This window comes from Otolemur garnettii, unplaced genomic scaffold (assembly GCF_000181295.1).
Source record: "Otolemur garnettii isolate 467f Iridium unplaced genomic scaffold, OtoGar3 scaffold00124, whole genome shotgun sequence".
NCBI classification, from domain to species: domain Eukaryota; kingdom Metazoa; phylum Chordata; class Mammalia; order Primates; family Galagidae; genus Otolemur; species Otolemur garnettii.
In genome coordinates this window covers 4078773-4095823 of record NW_003852519.1, presented here as the reverse complement: position 1 = coordinate 4095823, position 17051 = coordinate 4078773, and the positions used below count along the sequence as shown (strand labels likewise).

The 17051-nt window shown below is 37.0% G+C and overlaps 1 protein-coding gene across 1 annotated transcript in view; it reads right to left on the bottom strand.

Annotated features, from left to right (window-relative positions):
- Positions 1–17051, bottom strand: part of PTPRO (protein tyrosine phosphatase, receptor type O) — a 237075-nt gene that overhangs the window by 83850 nt on the left and 136174 nt on the right. Inside the window, 3 exon segments of the mRNA XM_012810064.1 lie at positions 3–302; positions 1907–2059; positions 4331–4489. Coding sequence (XP_012665518.1) covers positions 3–302; positions 1907–2059; positions 4331–4489 — 612 coding nt within the window.

The following is a 17051-nucleotide window of genomic DNA, read 5'->3' as shown; positions in this document are numbered from 1 at the left end:
GTATTCCGTGGGAGCCACACTGACAAATTCGTCTTCACTTTCAGGAGTTGCAGATGCACTGTCCCACCAGTAAGGCTGAGATGTAGTTTCATCATCACTGCTGTTAAAATCAGGCCAACCAGAGGAAATGTTGCCAGAAGGAATTTCAGAAGTTTCTTCTGTAAAATGGACGAGTTTGTCTTTTCCTATTGTATCCTGTGATCTCAGGAATGATTCCTCCGGGAAACTGCCACTCTGTTCTTCCCAGTTGTTCTTGTTCAAGTTCACAATACGAACAGAAATATTCTGAGGTGGATAAGGTGCTGTAAGAAAGAGAATTGTCATTTTCAAGTAAGTTTTTTGTAATACATAATCTATCGAGTCAAATACACAAGCAGATTTACAAAATAGAGTTTAATTTGACTTCTAACATATAGACATGCTTACATCAGGAACAAGTGTGGTTTCAAGTATATGTACTTTCAATATTTTGTGAATCTTGTATGGCACCGTCACACTTCAAATATATTAACTCACAGTGCTATGTTTATTGAAGTGGTAATTTAATCACTTCTAAAGTAGAATATGTAAATATTCTTCAGTTTATCATAATCCCACTTAAAAAATATATCACTGTCCCTGGACCTTTATTACAACCCCCCCATCTATAGTGTACTTATAGCTATCGAGATAAAAATATTCCTTGAAACACTGTTGTACCGCAGAGAGTTGACTACATGGATCACTTTTAGAGATGCTAACACATGCATATGAAATATAGCTTCACTCCTCACCTCTACAAAGTGAGACATACGAGCACAAAATGAGTTTATGAACCATGGAAGCCTACATTTTTAGAGGTAAAAAATTATGAAGACATATTGCATGGTCTCTGCGTGCAATACTTTCTATCTATCCTTCAAAAAGTAGCTCTAATATCACATCTTCTGTGAACTTCTAATAAAAATTTCTCTCTCTCTTTTTTGTGCTGTTAAATACCTTTGCATCTCTTTTATGCCATTTATCTGTTAAATAGTTTTGTACCTCTTTTATGCCATTTATCTTATTCTGCTTTGTATTACTGCCATTTCTGTAGTACATGGACCATTTTTTTGAGGATGGGGACTCTGTCTCACCAGTTTTTGTCTTCATCTCTCTCAGTGCTCAGAATGACTTTCAGGTAGGCGGTGCTCAATTAATGTATCTTTACTTGAATTAAATAGTGAAAAATACAAATAAAATCTTAGACATTGACATAAGACATATTAGTTAGCTGAAAGTTTCCTGGTCTTGGCCTAATTAATAAGAATCATGGCATGTTGGAATTTCTTTCACAGGGCCTCAAGGGTGAGCTGTTGTAACCCATTCCCAGTGCTCATAGGAATTGCTATCTCCAGGATTCCTACTGAGCACTTCAGCACGTTAGGCACACACAGTGTTGCTTATATTGGTGATGGGTATTTAGCAAATATATGTTGACCTTATCCATCCATTCTTCCACCCATCCACTTTTCCATCCATCCTATAATAGTGCTTCATATTAGTGACACTACTAAAATTAGGCAATTCCAGTATTTTCCTTTCATAATCTGATAGTCTCTACTAGACTGTTGTCCTGACGGGCACTTGTGAGGTTCTAGAGGAAGTGATGCCTACTAGATTCAGGTAAGTAGGTTACTTAGTTATAACTTTTGATAGTGTCATATGCCTTTTTGTTCTAAGGTTACAAAATCTGTGATTGCATTGACACATTTTCGATTTTTCTTATTGAATATTTTGTTCAGTTTCTTTTATATTGATAGGAAATTTGTTTTAGATTATTGGACGTATACATTTGTTTTCATCCTGAGTTTTAGAACACGTTATTTCATAGGATAAAAATAATATGCAACATATAATTTGATTATTACACTAAATTTGAACTTACCAGTCCTATGCTGTTTGGGTTCATGGCTGACACCACTATACTCCACCAGGGTACTTTTATTAAAAGTTGCCTCAGATACCAGCTGAAAGGTGATATTGCTATAACATATCCCTGGAAGCCAGTGATTAAATACTGTTTTTCCCTTAAAAAAATCTGTGAGGAGAAGAATCAGTTGCATTAAAAATATGGTTTTCTAAATGACACACACTTCTAGAAAGTTCGAAACAATTATGGTCAAATACCTATAAAATAGTATTTCTTTTAACTTTTGGCATGGTCAGTAAAAAAGAATTAGTAGAAAGCTAGACATAAAACTAGATTTTTAGACTCAATCTGAAAGGCTTTTCCTGCCAGAATTCCTAAGAAGATTCAATATAATTTGAGTTAAATTTTTATTACAGGAACTTTTGGGATATTAATTGGAGAATATAATATAAATAAATTATAAAGATTAGGTTTATGCTAGCAATTTACTTTATGATAAAAACTCAAGGTATTTTGTCACTTTATGACATAATAAAAGACAATTATACAAGAAATGTTTTCACATATAAAAACTAGCCTAATTTAAAAGTAGATTGGGGTGGTGCCCATAGCTCAGTGGGTAGAGCACCGGCCATATACACTGTGCCTGACGGATTCGAACCTGGCTCAGGCCAGCTAAAACAATGACAACTGCAACAACAACAACAACATAGCCAGTTGTTGTAATGGGCATCTGTATTCCCAGCTACTTGGGAGGCTGAGGCAAGAGAATCACCTAAGCCCAAGAATTTGAGGTCGCTGGAAGCTGTGATGTCACAGCACTCTACCGAGGGTGATGCAGTGAGACTGTGCCTCAAAAAGAAAAATAAATAAATAAAATAAAAATAAAAATAGATTAGGTTAAGCTGCTCAGAAAAAGAAAAAATTAAAATTGAGAATTCCACTTAGAAAACTTTAAAGAAAACAATGATAAATTAAAAAATCCAATCCAACTCAAAAGAAATAAGGGGGAAAACTACAAGAACTACTTATTGAATTAAAAACTAAAAATGATATAAAAATTTATTGACTTAAAAATAGGACATATTACTTTTAAACTCATGGCTTGTAACTCAGCAAAAGTTTCAGTAATTGTTTTCTAATCATTCATAAACTTGTATTTGCATGAGATCTATAAACAAATAAGATTCTGCTTATTAGTTTTGCAGATAATGTTTTCACTGAAAATAAAGAATGCAGTAATTTGGAGTTCATGTTTACTTGATTTTAAAAGATTTTTTAAAGCTCTAAATTTACTACATATATTTTAAACAGTATCTATGGGGGAAAATATTCCACGGAAGAAGGGAGTTTGTAAAAACAGCAAGTCGAAGTGACATTTGTCTGGATAACATGCCCTTTGTGCTTTGGTACCTTAGGACTCATTTTCAACTTCACCCGTGTGTATCTTCAGTTATAATCAGCCAACTTCGACACCATCATTTAGTGTCTTTGTCGTCCCTTTCCTAGTGTTCTGGGCACCACCATGTCCTGACAGTATCCAAGTTCCTTCACTTGAACTGACTCCCAATGAAGTGAAATGCCCTCTCGCCCTCCCTCTGACCCCACCCCAGACTTCTACTAAAGGAGGTTGACTTGGTACTTCTGTCAAAACATTAATTCTCCTGGACTCTCTTCTCTTTCCCCACAAGATCCCTACCAAGCCAGTAAAATTAGTAAATCAATTTTTGTATCTTAATGAAATTATTTAGCCGATCCTACAGATAAATGTATACAAAGGAGCCAAAGAGGATTGTCTTTTGCACTTGAGGATAATCTCCAAGAGAATCTTTGTAGAAGGCTGTGCTCTAGCTTCCCAGTCCTAGAAAAAGCTTCAAAAGAATGGTTAGGTGGGTGCTTCTAAACTGTGAAAGTTTGGATTTATTTCCTATACTAGATACGATGCCTCTGGCAAGAGTGACACATAAGTGATAACAATTTGAGTATTTCTCGCACGGAATGCATGCTGTCTGCGTGGCTCTCAACTACCCAGATGTTCTGAGAGTCCTCATTAAGATTTTTCTGGAATCAGTAACTATTTTTATTTTTTTCTTTTTTCCCCCTTTTTTTATTAGATCATAGCTGTGTACATTGATACTGTCATGGGGTACAGTGTGCTATTTTTATATACAATTGGAACTATTTTCATCAAACTGGTTAACAGAGTCTCCATGTCATTTTCTTAGTTATTGTGTTAAGACATTTCTATTCTTCATTTAGAAAGATTCACATGTACCCTTAAAAGATGACAGTAACTATTTTTAATGGGTTATTAAAAATAACCACTATTAAGGACAAATAGTAGGTTATAGTACTTCTTCACAGTAAAAAAGACCACCATTTGAGAAAAGCTTTGTAAAGAGTGATAGACATCAGTTCAGCCTCCCTTTTGCCGCTTACCTTTATACAGCATTGTCCGGAAGTCTTTACCTTCCCAGTAGCTTATGTTTACTCTGGTGAAAACATTGTATTTTTCTGGATAATGAATTTCAAACAGGACTCCTGTTTCAGGAGAAGGTTTGTAGTCATATATGGAAACACTGGTTACAGGTAGAGGTTCTGCAGAAGGGAAGTAAAGGGAGAAAGCGGAAAGGAGAGAGAAAGGAAGGCCGTTATCAATATTTGAAAGCACCATAGTATTGGATTGTACCTACAAGGTCGCCCCTCACGTGGTCACTAAACTGTGGTCACTAAACTCTTCCGCACTCGTGAGTTAAATGTTCTCCTTCACAGTAGTTAGTAAAATACATTTTATACAGCTCTTTTGCCCTTTTGAAGAATTTTCATATTTATTTTTTCCACTTGCATTTTGTAACAATCCTGAGATATAAGAAGAGCAAATATTACTATGTCTATTCATGAAACGGGTCGATTACAACGACAGGCCCATATCAGAAAAACTCAATAAATTCAAGAAGAATGGGAAGGGGGTTGGTAAGTTCCCGATGTGTACAGGTCACGGGTACATGGCACCCTTCCTGGGTGAAGGACACAGCTGCACCTTGGACTTTACCTTGCAAATGCAAATAATGTAACCTAACCATATGTACGGTCATGTTAATCTGAAATTTAAAAAAAAGGTCTATTTAACACATAATGGTAACTCAGAGACTTTCAATAACTTGCCAAAGGTAATTTTATAAGTATGTAGAAATCTATATCCACAGATTCTTAGCTTGCTTGTCATTTATTCTTGCCAAGAAAATTTTATATTAATAATAGAGCAGTAACAAGAAATAAATTTTAGCTCTGACAAATAATAAATAGTTCACTTTGTGTGAACTTAGCACTTATTTTTCTATATGAAGTATAAAATTTCAAACCATCCAGTGTAGTGAAAATTATAGCTGGTGATGTTTCTCAACCCATTCTTTCTACAGAAGTTTAAAAGAAATTTCTATTTTACTTGACTTGTTAATCCATCGCAAAATGTTAAAAATAGTCATTTTTTAAAAACCGTGATTGACACATGTCTGCATCTTTTTCACATCCCACCCTCCTTTCAAAGTCATAGAAATAATAGACCTCCCACCCTTTAAAGGAGCTACTGGGAAAATTTATTTATATAAACTACATAAGCTAAGAAAATATTTTCAATAACTTGACCTAGAGTTGACATATTATTGAACACACAATTATTTATTTATTTATTTTGCAGTTTGGGGCCAGGGCTGGGTTTGAACCCGCCACCTCTGACATATGGGGCCAGTGCCCTACTCCTTTGAGCCATAGGAGCCACCCTGAATGCATAATTTTTATTCAAAGTTTTAGAATTGAGAGAACTCTTGCACATCGATAGCCTAGACTCAAGGAATCAATTACAAATTTACACTTTTAAAATTTCAGTTTCAATAAAACAAGAACTCCAAATTTGACTTAGTTCATTCCCTAAATATGTATCGAGGATCTAGAGTGTCTCAATGTGCAGATGAATATTTTCCTTATACATTTTGTTCCTCAGGGTCTTAACTTATTTTTGCTCTTGCCTGAAGAGACCCAGACAGGACTGAAGCAACATGTTAAAGCTGTGATTTTCCTGAAAAACCAAGCCAACGTCTCCCCAAAAATGTTTGCAAGGCGAAGACCTCAGTATGTTTTGTGATCATCTCTCTGTAGACTATGGGTATATTCCCAAGTTAAAAAGTTTCTATCCTCTCTTTGTTTCATCCTTGGTCTTCCCATATAAAGCTAACCCTTCAGAATGAACCAGTATGTACTATGAAAAACCCCTAAAAAAATCTGAGTTTTGAATTCAAAACTTCCAAAGAAGTTTCAAACCATTTGAAAGGTTCCGTCAACTTAGCCTAGTTACTAAGCCTGGAATCGACCAACCCCAGCTATGAAAGCTAACACAAAAGGCCGCGCAGAGCAGCAACACCTCCCCGCTTGCAGTCCTGTTTCACATCCCCACCAGGGCCGCTTCTGCTGAAAAGAGAAGTTAGAAGGCCACTCAATCTTTCATGCCCCGCAGCATGAAGTCTGCACATCAAAGCCTCGGTTCAAATTTTGAAATTCAAGACATGCGGGAGGATTAGAGCACAGATATTTTATTTTCCGATATTCTTTTCCTGCTACAAGCTACTTAAACTTTAAACTAAGAGAATTTCTAAAGAGCCTCCTTGCATTTGTTTTTTAGATTTCTCTCAGCTTCACCAAAAATGACCAGGTCGTTTGTAAATCCTGAAGTCCATGTCCAGCCATGGCTGAGGTGTATTCAATTCAAAAGTTACCGTTTCCAGTTGAACTCAAATGCACAGCCTAAAAGCATTTTGCTGTCTCTTGAGCTACTTTCCTCCTCATTTTTCCTTTTAGAAATTGAGTGATGTGGCATGAACCAGAGCTGTGCTTATTCACATGTGTTTCAGCGATGACAAGCTTAAATCCTAATCTAATTCAACTGTTCTTTCTCTGCCAGCCACTCTGCTGTACTTCCCTTTCTTAGAAACCAGGCTGGATTAGACAGAGATATGCAATCGTAGAAAATAGGAATCATTTATTATATTTATTTATTATTTTCTTGTCCTCAGGTATTTTTATTTTCCAAAGGAATAAGATATTACTAATTATAGTTGAAACTCCATCTTGATACCAGTATCTCTAGAAACTTTATTTTGGTGTCCAGTTTACAGATATACTATACAATTTATGTACAGTATATACCTGTATGATTTATGTACAGTATATCTGGATTAACAAGTCAAATAAAATAGAAATGTCTTTTAAACTTCTATAGAAAGAATGGGTTGATATATTGTACAATTTATGTACAGTATATCTGTACAATTTACTGTATAGATAAGCTGTACAATTTATTTGCTATTCTTTTGATAGATGGGTTGCTTTCAACAATTCACTCTTACAAATAATGCTGCAATCATAAACATTTGGGACATGTCTCCTTGGATTGGAAGTCCTAGATTGTATGGTACATACATCTTCAGCTGCATTGGATATTATCTAAATGTTTTCTAACTTAATTCTTGCTTAGGAAGGAGATTTTGTATATGTTTATTGAACATCCAGCTTCCTTATTCTAGAATTATTCAATTCTTTTGCCTGTTTTATGGGTTTTCGATCTTCTTCCATTAATTTGTTACAAGATTTTCATTGTATATTTCCATTACTGTATCTTCTAATTGTGTTTCGTGCCCCTTTTGGATTCAATTAAATCAGTTTTTCATCAGTTCAGTTTTAAACTAATTTAAATGATTGTGCTTTTATTCTAAACATTTTAAACTTTTATGTTTATTCTTTTTTTGTTATCTTTCTGTCCATTTTCGTAAAAGGTGAAAGATGGATGCAATCTGAAGAGAAACCAGAGTATATATTTCTGTCAATATTTGTTTCATTATTTCTTGGTGGTTAAGATGAAAGTTATTCTTACATTTTTGCCTTTGGTCTTCCTCAACACGCTATATGTTTTTGTTAGCAAGCTATTTAAAATATAATCTGAAATGGCCAATTGTTTTGATGTCTATCCTTAGCCTAGGTTCTGCGTGATTTTTGAAACATAGGCTCTAGGCTCACTTTGCGTTTTCCTTCTCCTCATTTCTTGCCTCTTATCTCTTGCTTTTGAGATAGTGAAGTCACTGCTTCCTTTCAGCCCAAAGTCCTCAGTTTAAAGTATGACATATTGGAGGTTCTTAATATCGTGTGATATAGTGGCGACCACAGATTCATTTCACTGAGTCAAGGAATAACTAGACTTGGTCGTTGGTAGTGAGATGAATATGTGTCCCCTGCATCTCCAGGTCTTCATATATGAGTTTCTTCCTCAAATGGGAAGAATCTTTGCTCTGTGCAGAGAGCCTGGCTCTGTGCCCTGCCAAGTGTACGGCATTTCAGTCCTTTCTACCTGGCACCTAAACTCAATACTGTCTTTTCCAGACCCAGCACACAGAGGGCCCAAGACTTCAGCCTGTTTCCCCTTTAATCCTGTTTCTTTTCTGATTCACGAGGTGACTACTACAGTTTTGTGCCTGGCAACGTGCTTCTGGTTTTCTTTCTGCTTTGTGGTAGGAGCAGAAACTATATGACAAAGCAAAAATGTACTACATCATTTTGACCAGAAATCTACCACTAAATTCCTATCTTTCTTCAGTAAAACAATAAAAAGCATGACATTTTATATGATCATTTTTCCCTCTTTAGAGGCCCCACGCACTGAAAACCCACATTCTCGCTGAAGACTATTTTATGTCCTTAATTACCTTTGAATCATTCAAGCCAGATCATGAATAGAAATGTTTTAGCAGTTCTAGGTCTGATTATCTTAGAGAAGATGTATCTTAGAGAAGAGATATTAGAGAAAAGCAAATATTGAGCAAATACTGTTTAAGGAAAGCAAACCTATCCCTGTATTTGTTGGTAACCGCTGATTGCTAAGAGTGCTTCTTTTTGAGATTGCTCTGTTTTGTTGGGCTAACAGACTGAAGAAGCAAGTGCTTTTGATGTGACCAACAGAAGAATGTACCTCTTCTTCTTTTTAAAAATTTCAATAGGGTACAAGTGGGTACAAGTGTCTTAGCGGGCACAAGTGTTTTTTGTTACACTTGTAACACTTGTAACAAATAGAATTGTATAATGCTGAAGTTAGGGCTTTTAGCCTGTTACCGGTACATTATACCTGATTGGAAGGTTTTTTTTTAATCCCTCACTACCCCCTTCCTAGTGTCTAATGTCCATTATACCAATTTATGACCACATATTGACCAGATAGCTAAACCAACTGATTTATAACAGACAAACACACACACAGGGGAAAGAACTCTCCATTGAATAACTGGTGCTGGGAAAACTGGGTAGCCATATGGAGAAGAAAGAAGCAGGATCCCTACCTTTTACCATATTCAAGATGGATTAAAGACTTAAGGGTAAGACCTGAAGATTCTATCAGATTTCTAGAAGAAAATGTAGGACTAACGTTTTCAGATGTTGGCCTAAGGAGAGCATGCATCCCTAACACCACAAAAGCAAATGTAGCAACAACAAAGATACATCAATGGGACTTGATTAAACTAAAAAGTTTCTGCACAGCCAAGGAGATAATCAGCAGAGTAAATGGACAACTGCAGAAAAAGGAGAAAATCTTCATATACTCTATAGGTGAAGGTCCAGAATCTGCAAAGAATTCAAACCCATCAGCAAGAAAAAAACAAACCTGTGAAAAAATGGACATGTGACAAGTAAAGACTTTTTCAAAAAAAAGAAAAAAGACATACAAAACGGCTAACAAACACATGAGAAAATGCTCAACATCACCAATTATCAGGCAAATGCAAGTAAAAAACACAGTGGGAACGTGTCTCTGCTGACAAAGTTCTCTTCAGGGAGAGGCCCTGTGATTACACCCCCTCACTTCTGATAGCACATGTTTGGGGCCAGAGCTCCTCCCTGTTTAGATGATAATCTGGGATCTGACCTGACACTTCAGCTACATGCAACCAGGCTCCTAAGGTTGGTCCAGGACAGCAGTGACACTCACCATCTCGTTCCCAGAACATTTCTACAGCATTCTAAGTTATTCTCCCTGCCTCCTCCAGTCTCACCTTCTCATCTAATCTCTCATCTTCTTGTTTCTACTCAAAACCTCTAAGCCTGTAGCCTGCTTGATATTTTCAGTTTAGTTAGAATTTTTGTCTTAAACCAGTCACCTTCCCCTCAATGGCATTTCCCTGCCTAATCTGTTTCAATTCTCCTTTTCTTTGGAGACCTTGAGAAATTTTCTATTTAATGCCATTGGTGCTGCTTATATGATATTTAATCAGTTACGCTATGTGCTACACATGTTGTTAAAAAGTTTATTTTACATCTTTCTACATTACAAAAATATTTATACTTTGTAGCACCCCCTACCAAATTATCCCAATATTATGTGTTGTAATTATATGACATTTCAAATCAACAAACTACAGCCCACAAGCCTAATCTGTCTTGTCACTTGTTCTTGTGTGACTTTTGAGCTAAGAATGGTGTTTAGCTTCAAAATGCTTGACAAAAACACAAGAAGAATAGTATTTCTTGGCATGTGAAAATTATGTAAGATTCAGATTTTGGTAGTGCAAATAAAGCTGTATTAGAAGATAGTCATGGCCATTTGTTTACATACTGTCTATGATTGTTTTGCTGCTAGAACAGCAGAATTTAACAGCTGCAATAAAACTATATGGTCCTCAAAGCATAATATATTTATCATGTAGGCTTCATTAATAAAAAGTTTGTTAACCCCCAAGATAGATTATAGATTTGAAAGCTGAGATTCATATAAAGTAATCATCTGCCCAAGGCTATACCTATGGTTTTCAGATTTTAAAGCTCATGCTTTGAACCAGTACCCTCAAAACTTGCTTGATAATTTTTCTATCCCAATGAGGATTCAAGATCTGTGGCTTGCAGCTGTGCCCCAAGAGACAGCTTCTCCTGTCAAATCTTATTATGTTCTTTATTTCTTATCACTTACAGTTTAAGGTCTAAACTCCTTTTCAAGGTATTTGAAGTTCTTCCCAATATTTCTAGTCCTACTTCTTGCTATTTTCCGAACAGCCGAAGCTTGCCATCATAACTCCTTACAGTTCACCAAGTGGGCCAGGAGATGCACACCTCTAGGCAGATATTAATGCCATATCCTTTAACTCTGACTGCAGGATTTTCCAGTCTTTATTCTTTTGGCAAATTTTTGATTACTTTTTCAGGGATTATTTCTTCTCTATTGTTTTTCCAATCAGCGTTGCTCAGGAAGGCAAGGCACTGGCACCTACATAATTCTCCTACAGCATTTCTCATGGTTTTGTAATGCATTTTGTCTTTTTCACGATAGCACTTCAATTATGGTATTTCTATTCATCTTTATTTCTCTGGCACCTAGGAGATGGCACAGAGAATGTACCTAATATATGAAATGAAAACTCCTGGGTTATTGTTATTTATTTCTTTATTTGCCTATCTGTTTATTATTTGAGATACAGTCTCACTCTGTCACATGGATAGAATGTTGTGGCATCCTAGCTCACAGCAACCTCAAACTTTGGTGCTCAAGAGATTCTCTGGCCTCAGCCTCCCAAGTAGCTAGGACTACTGTTGCCAGGCACAACACCCAGCTTGTTTTTCTATTTTTTTTTTTTTTTTTACAGTTTTTGGCCAGGCCCAGGTTTGAACCCACCACCTCCAGTACATGGGGCTGACACCCTACTCCTTTGAGCCACAGGCACTGCCCTATTTTTCTATTTTTTAGCAGAGAAAGGTCTCATTCTTGCTCAGGCTGGTTTTGAACTCCTGAGCTTAAGGGATCCTCCCCCCATTGGCCTCCCAGAGTGTTAGGACTATAGGTGTGAGCCACCATGCCCGTCTATTATTTTTATTTATAACAGATTTGTATACACTCCTACATTTGCACAGTGTCTCCACGTGTGTTCTTTCACCTCTACGGACGCTATTGGTAGACCTGTACGGACACAGGAGCCAGCTTTGTACATATGACTGCTCCTCAATTTCTGAGCAATTGTTCCCAGGTATCATTTTATCTTCTGAGAAATGACCCCTTCCCTCTGAAGTGCGTGTAATGTACTGAAGGTTTTCTGTAAATTAAATGTTAATCAGATGTTAGAGCCTAAGGGTTGTGAAACTCTTTTGAACTGGCCAAATGACTTGGCTGTGCTGAATTTATCCTTTACTGTTTCTCAGCTTTCTCTGAGAGTGACAGGCTCAGAACAACTATCCCTGAATATCAAAGGACTGCCCTGGGGCCAATTGCTTTGTCATTGCTTATTTCATCAAGACAAGCATCTAACATACAGTAAATGACTGCAACAAATGTACTCTTTTATTCTCAAGAGCAATGTGTCAACTCAGCGAGCAGATACTAGGAATGTTTTCTGAACTTGTTTAAAAAGCTTTCTGTTAGAAAAATAAGGATGGCAAAAATATATCATTAGCTGACAAATCATGGTAATTTCAGAGCTCAAAAGTAATCTTAGTCATCAAGTACTTTAATTCTCTCTTTTGTAAAGGACGAAGCTGAAATACAAATGTCACCTAATTCCACTTCATGTCTAATGTCACAGAAATATTTGTGTGCTAATCCCCAGTTCTTACCCTCCCAACCTAGTATTGCTTTTGAAATTTGGGATAATGGAATTAAGTTTTTTTTTAATTGTTTCAGGTTACTAAGAAATTGTTGAGGGTACTAAGAAATAGGTTACAATGTTTGCTTTTGTTAGGTAGAGTCCCTCTTATATTTGTGTCCTGCACACCCGAACATTGTGCCATTAAGTGGGAAGACACCCATCTCCCTCTTTCCTCCCTTCTCCCCATGCCCTCAGCCCCCAGACTGGTTTGAGTTTTTCTCTCATGTGGGTTTGTGTAATCAAGTTTTTAAAATAGGGTGGAAGATGAAATACAATAAACCATAATTAATTATTTTACTCTCTAGAAATCAGTGCAAGTTTCCTCTTCCCCTTAAGATGTAGAAAGCTTCAAGACAACAACACTTCCTTCCGGCCCCAGCAATGAGGAAAAGCCAAGTCATCCATGAAATCATCACTTTTCTTGGGCTTACTAGAGAGGTGAGATTTCTAGGCAACCAAGTGAAGTAAATTCCAAAGAGTTACAAGTCTCTCTGGGGAGAGAAGGGACATCCATTTCACCTTTGACAGAACATGATGGGAAGAGGACCCCACCAATGAGCGAGTAACAGAAAAGCAACTAAGATTTAAATGAATTCATTAAGACTGAACATGGTCTAAAGGACACGTAGAATTGCTTTGTCCGATATAGTAGCTACAAGCCACATGTAGCTATTGAGGTTAAATTTAATATGAATAAAGTTGAAATAAAATTAAAATTAGTGGCCCAGTAGATGTAGAGCATTTCCATCACCCAGAAAGTCCAGGTCAGCACTGGTTTAGACTAACTGGGAGATCACACTCTCTCTAGTTCCTTCCCTGAGCCTCCACCAGTTTGCTCATTAAACTGCTGGGGACAAGACAGGGCACTGGACAGAGCCTCCCTCAGGTGGGAGTTGGGGAATCAGGCATAGCACTTGGGGCCACTAAGAAACCAGCAAGAAAACTTAATTTCTCGACCCTTTCTTGAATACAAAGCAGAACCTTAATGTATTGAGGAAGAGCACAAAAATAGTTCTCTCTCTGTTCTTGAAAAAGACCACTTCTTTTGGGACAGGTAAAGCAAAAGGGAGGGGAAGAAAGTCTCTTGGACCCAAGAGGAAAGCGGAGTTCTGCTGCCACTGGAGAAGAGGCAGGAAACTCTAACCCACAGATTTAAGGTATAATTTGGCTGTCAGTGTAAAGCCAGGGTAGGAATGTCAAGAAGGCTCCAGGTGAGCTCACAGGTCTGCCCGGGCTGAGGTTGGCCTGGAAGAACAAAGAACCTCCCCTTCCCTCTTCCCACCAAATGCTTAGCACTGAAAAAAAAATGTCAGCATTCATTTTCTGGGGGATCCCTTCTGGGGAACAAGTGTATGGGGCTTGCTGAATGCTTAGGGTAGAAGTGGAACACTGAGAAACACCTCCCACCACTCCTGGAAGCCTGCTATGGAAAAACTGAAAATACGTGATGAACTGAAGGTGTCTAACACGATATCCCATGTGACTGTTGTCTTGGCTGACTCACTTCCCTCCACCCGATCCTCTGCAACTAACAGCCTAGCAATATGGTAAATTCAAGTTCAATAATATTAATAATTACATTATATATAAATTGTCTAAATGTACACTGTCTAAATTCGAGCCACTGACTACATGTGGCTATTGAGCCCTTAAAAAGAGGGTAGGTAGTGCAGCTGAGAAACTGAATTTTTAATTTTACTTCATTTTAATTGGTTTATGTTTAAAAGTAAAAACATGATGTGCACATTCTTATCTTGAAATAATATTTTAAACATAATGGGTTAAGCACACCATGTAGTTAAAATTGATTTCAGCCTTTCAGAATGTTTTTTCATGTGTCTACTACAAACTTAATATTATATTCTATTTTTATGGGATAGTGCTGGTCTAAACACTCCAGTTAAAAGGTAAAGACTTTCAGTTTAAAAAAATAAGCAAAACTCAACTCCATGCTTCTACAGGAAACACATTTACATGTAAAGATCTAAGTATACTGAAAGTCAAAGAATGGAACCAGTGTGCCATGCCAACACTTAACAAAAGAAAAACAAAAAGGGGGCGGCACCTGTGGCTCAGAGGAGCAGGGTGCCAGCCCCATATGCCGGAGGTGGTGGGTTCAAACTCAGCACAGCCAAAAAAAAAAAAAAAAAAACTGCGAAAAAAAGAAAAACTAAAAGGCTACATTATTAGGCTGGGCGTGGTGGCTCACACCTGTAATCCCAGTACTCTGGGAAGCCAAGAAGGGTGGATTGGTGGAGCTCATGGGTTTGAGACCAGCCTGAGCAAGAGCGAGACTCTGTTTCTAAAAATAGCCTGGTGTTGTGGTGGGCACCTGTAGTCCCAGCTACTAGAGAGGCTGAGGCAAGAGAATTGCTTGAGCCCAGGAGTTTGAGGTTGCTGTGAGCTGTGATACCATAGCACTTGACCAAGGATGACAAAGTGAGACTCTGTCTCATTTAAAAAAAAAAAAAAAAAGGCTACATTATCATTAGAAAATGGACTTCAACTCAAGGTATAATACTCGAGAGACATTGTATATAATAAACAAATCAGTTCAACGAGAAGACATAGCAATTCTAAAAGTGTTTGCACCTGACATTGGAACAGTAAAGCTTCAAGATACATAAAGCATAATTTAAAAGAAGTGAAAGGAGAAACAGTCAAATCCACAGTTAATATGGAGACTTCGATATTCCTCTTATCAGTCATTGTTAGATCAAAGACATTGCTTTGTTTGTTAAGCAATCAAATTGACCTAAATGACATTTGTTGAAACTTCACACGCAACATGCTCACAGAATATACAGTGATGTAGACCATATTTGGGCCCATAAAACAAATCTTGACAATTTTCAAGTAACTGAAATCATACAAAGTATGTTCTCTAACACCATTCACTTAAAAATCAATTTAAAAAATCTTGGCAAAATATCCAAATTTTTGGATGTTCCATGCACTTACTTCTAAGTCCTATAGGTCCAAGAAAAAAATCACAAGGGGAAAGAGGAGATAATTTGAATAGAACTTGCTGCAAGTGCTAAAGATGTTCTAGAGCTACGTTAGTGTTTATTTACGTTTCACATTTATTTCTTCATGAACAATTACTTCCAGGGCTAAATCTCCCAGCGTTGTGTGCTTAAGGTAGATTGCATTCTGCTGTTGTGTCAACAGCTATAGTATAGTCCTTACAGTTTATACTCTATTTTTCCTGGCTTTCTCCTCCTACTTACTCAAATACATTTAAAAATATTTTTGGATCACTTATGAAGCATAGGCTTGGACTAAGTGTTTACGGTATTATGAAGATGAGGAATGAAGAGCTTCTGATTTCAAGGAGTTCATATTGTAGGCAGTATATGCCTACCTCTGCCCCCTGAATCCGGCTGGAAATTCATCTTTTTCTAGAATTTATTTAAGACAACATTTTCTGATACTAGGCAAGTTCTTTCTTTAATTCAATGGATTCCTTGGTTGTTCATTATGTCTGTAAACTTTGAAGGTCTTATTTTCAGGACTCAGCACTGATCTTGGGACTCTGCCAATGGAGACTTTAATTATTTTTGACAGACATGGTATAATAAAATATGCCCTCTAGCTTTGTTCTGAGTTCTCGCCTGTTACAGCTTCTCCTTCCTTTTATCTCAACAGACAGCATCACCGTAGTTTTCCTTAATGGTGGCCAGAACCATCAGACATGGCCGGCATTTTAAAAACTGCAGCTGTTGGAAAACTTGCATCAAAGAATATGAGCAAAAAGCACTTCCCTGAGCCATTAAACTGCTCCAGTGATAAACTTTATTAACAGGTCTCAATTTTTCCTCCATAACCTCAACCTAAGAGATGAATCTTACTTTGACATTAGATATTAAAGTCAGAGAGTAAAGTGAACATCAGATGTAGTTAAAACCACTTACAAAAACTTCTTAATATTAGCATTAACTCCTTATGGATATGGACGACTGAAGGTTAAAATGCCAATAATTCTCTTGGCATTTTTCTTAGGTTGTGAAAAATAAGGCTATTCTGAGGGTGAGGTAGGGAATAGCAAACAATAAAGATACCTTTTTCTCTCTCTTACCCCAAACTGCATCAGTGAATTTGAGCAAGCTAAATATAAATATAAATTCATTGTCCCCCAAACCAAATTGCTTAATATGATAATGCATGTTCTGGAACAAAATACATCATCATCACATTATTAATGTAGCTGAAAATTACATGCTCCAACAATGAATCTAAAATTGTCACTAAGTCTCAAAGTATACTATCTCATTGAGGTTTACTTTTCCTGGTTTAGAACAGATAACACAAGGTACAGGGTAAACATTATCAAACCAGCAATAAATATATCTTAGTATAATGCGGAACTTTCAATCTATGTCACTGGGCTTCAAGGAAATTATCTTGCTGTTCTGGACTGACTCAGTTAGCACTCCATGAGGACACTCAGAGAAGAGACACAAAGGATGCTAGTGCACGTGATGCTTACTTGTTAGCAC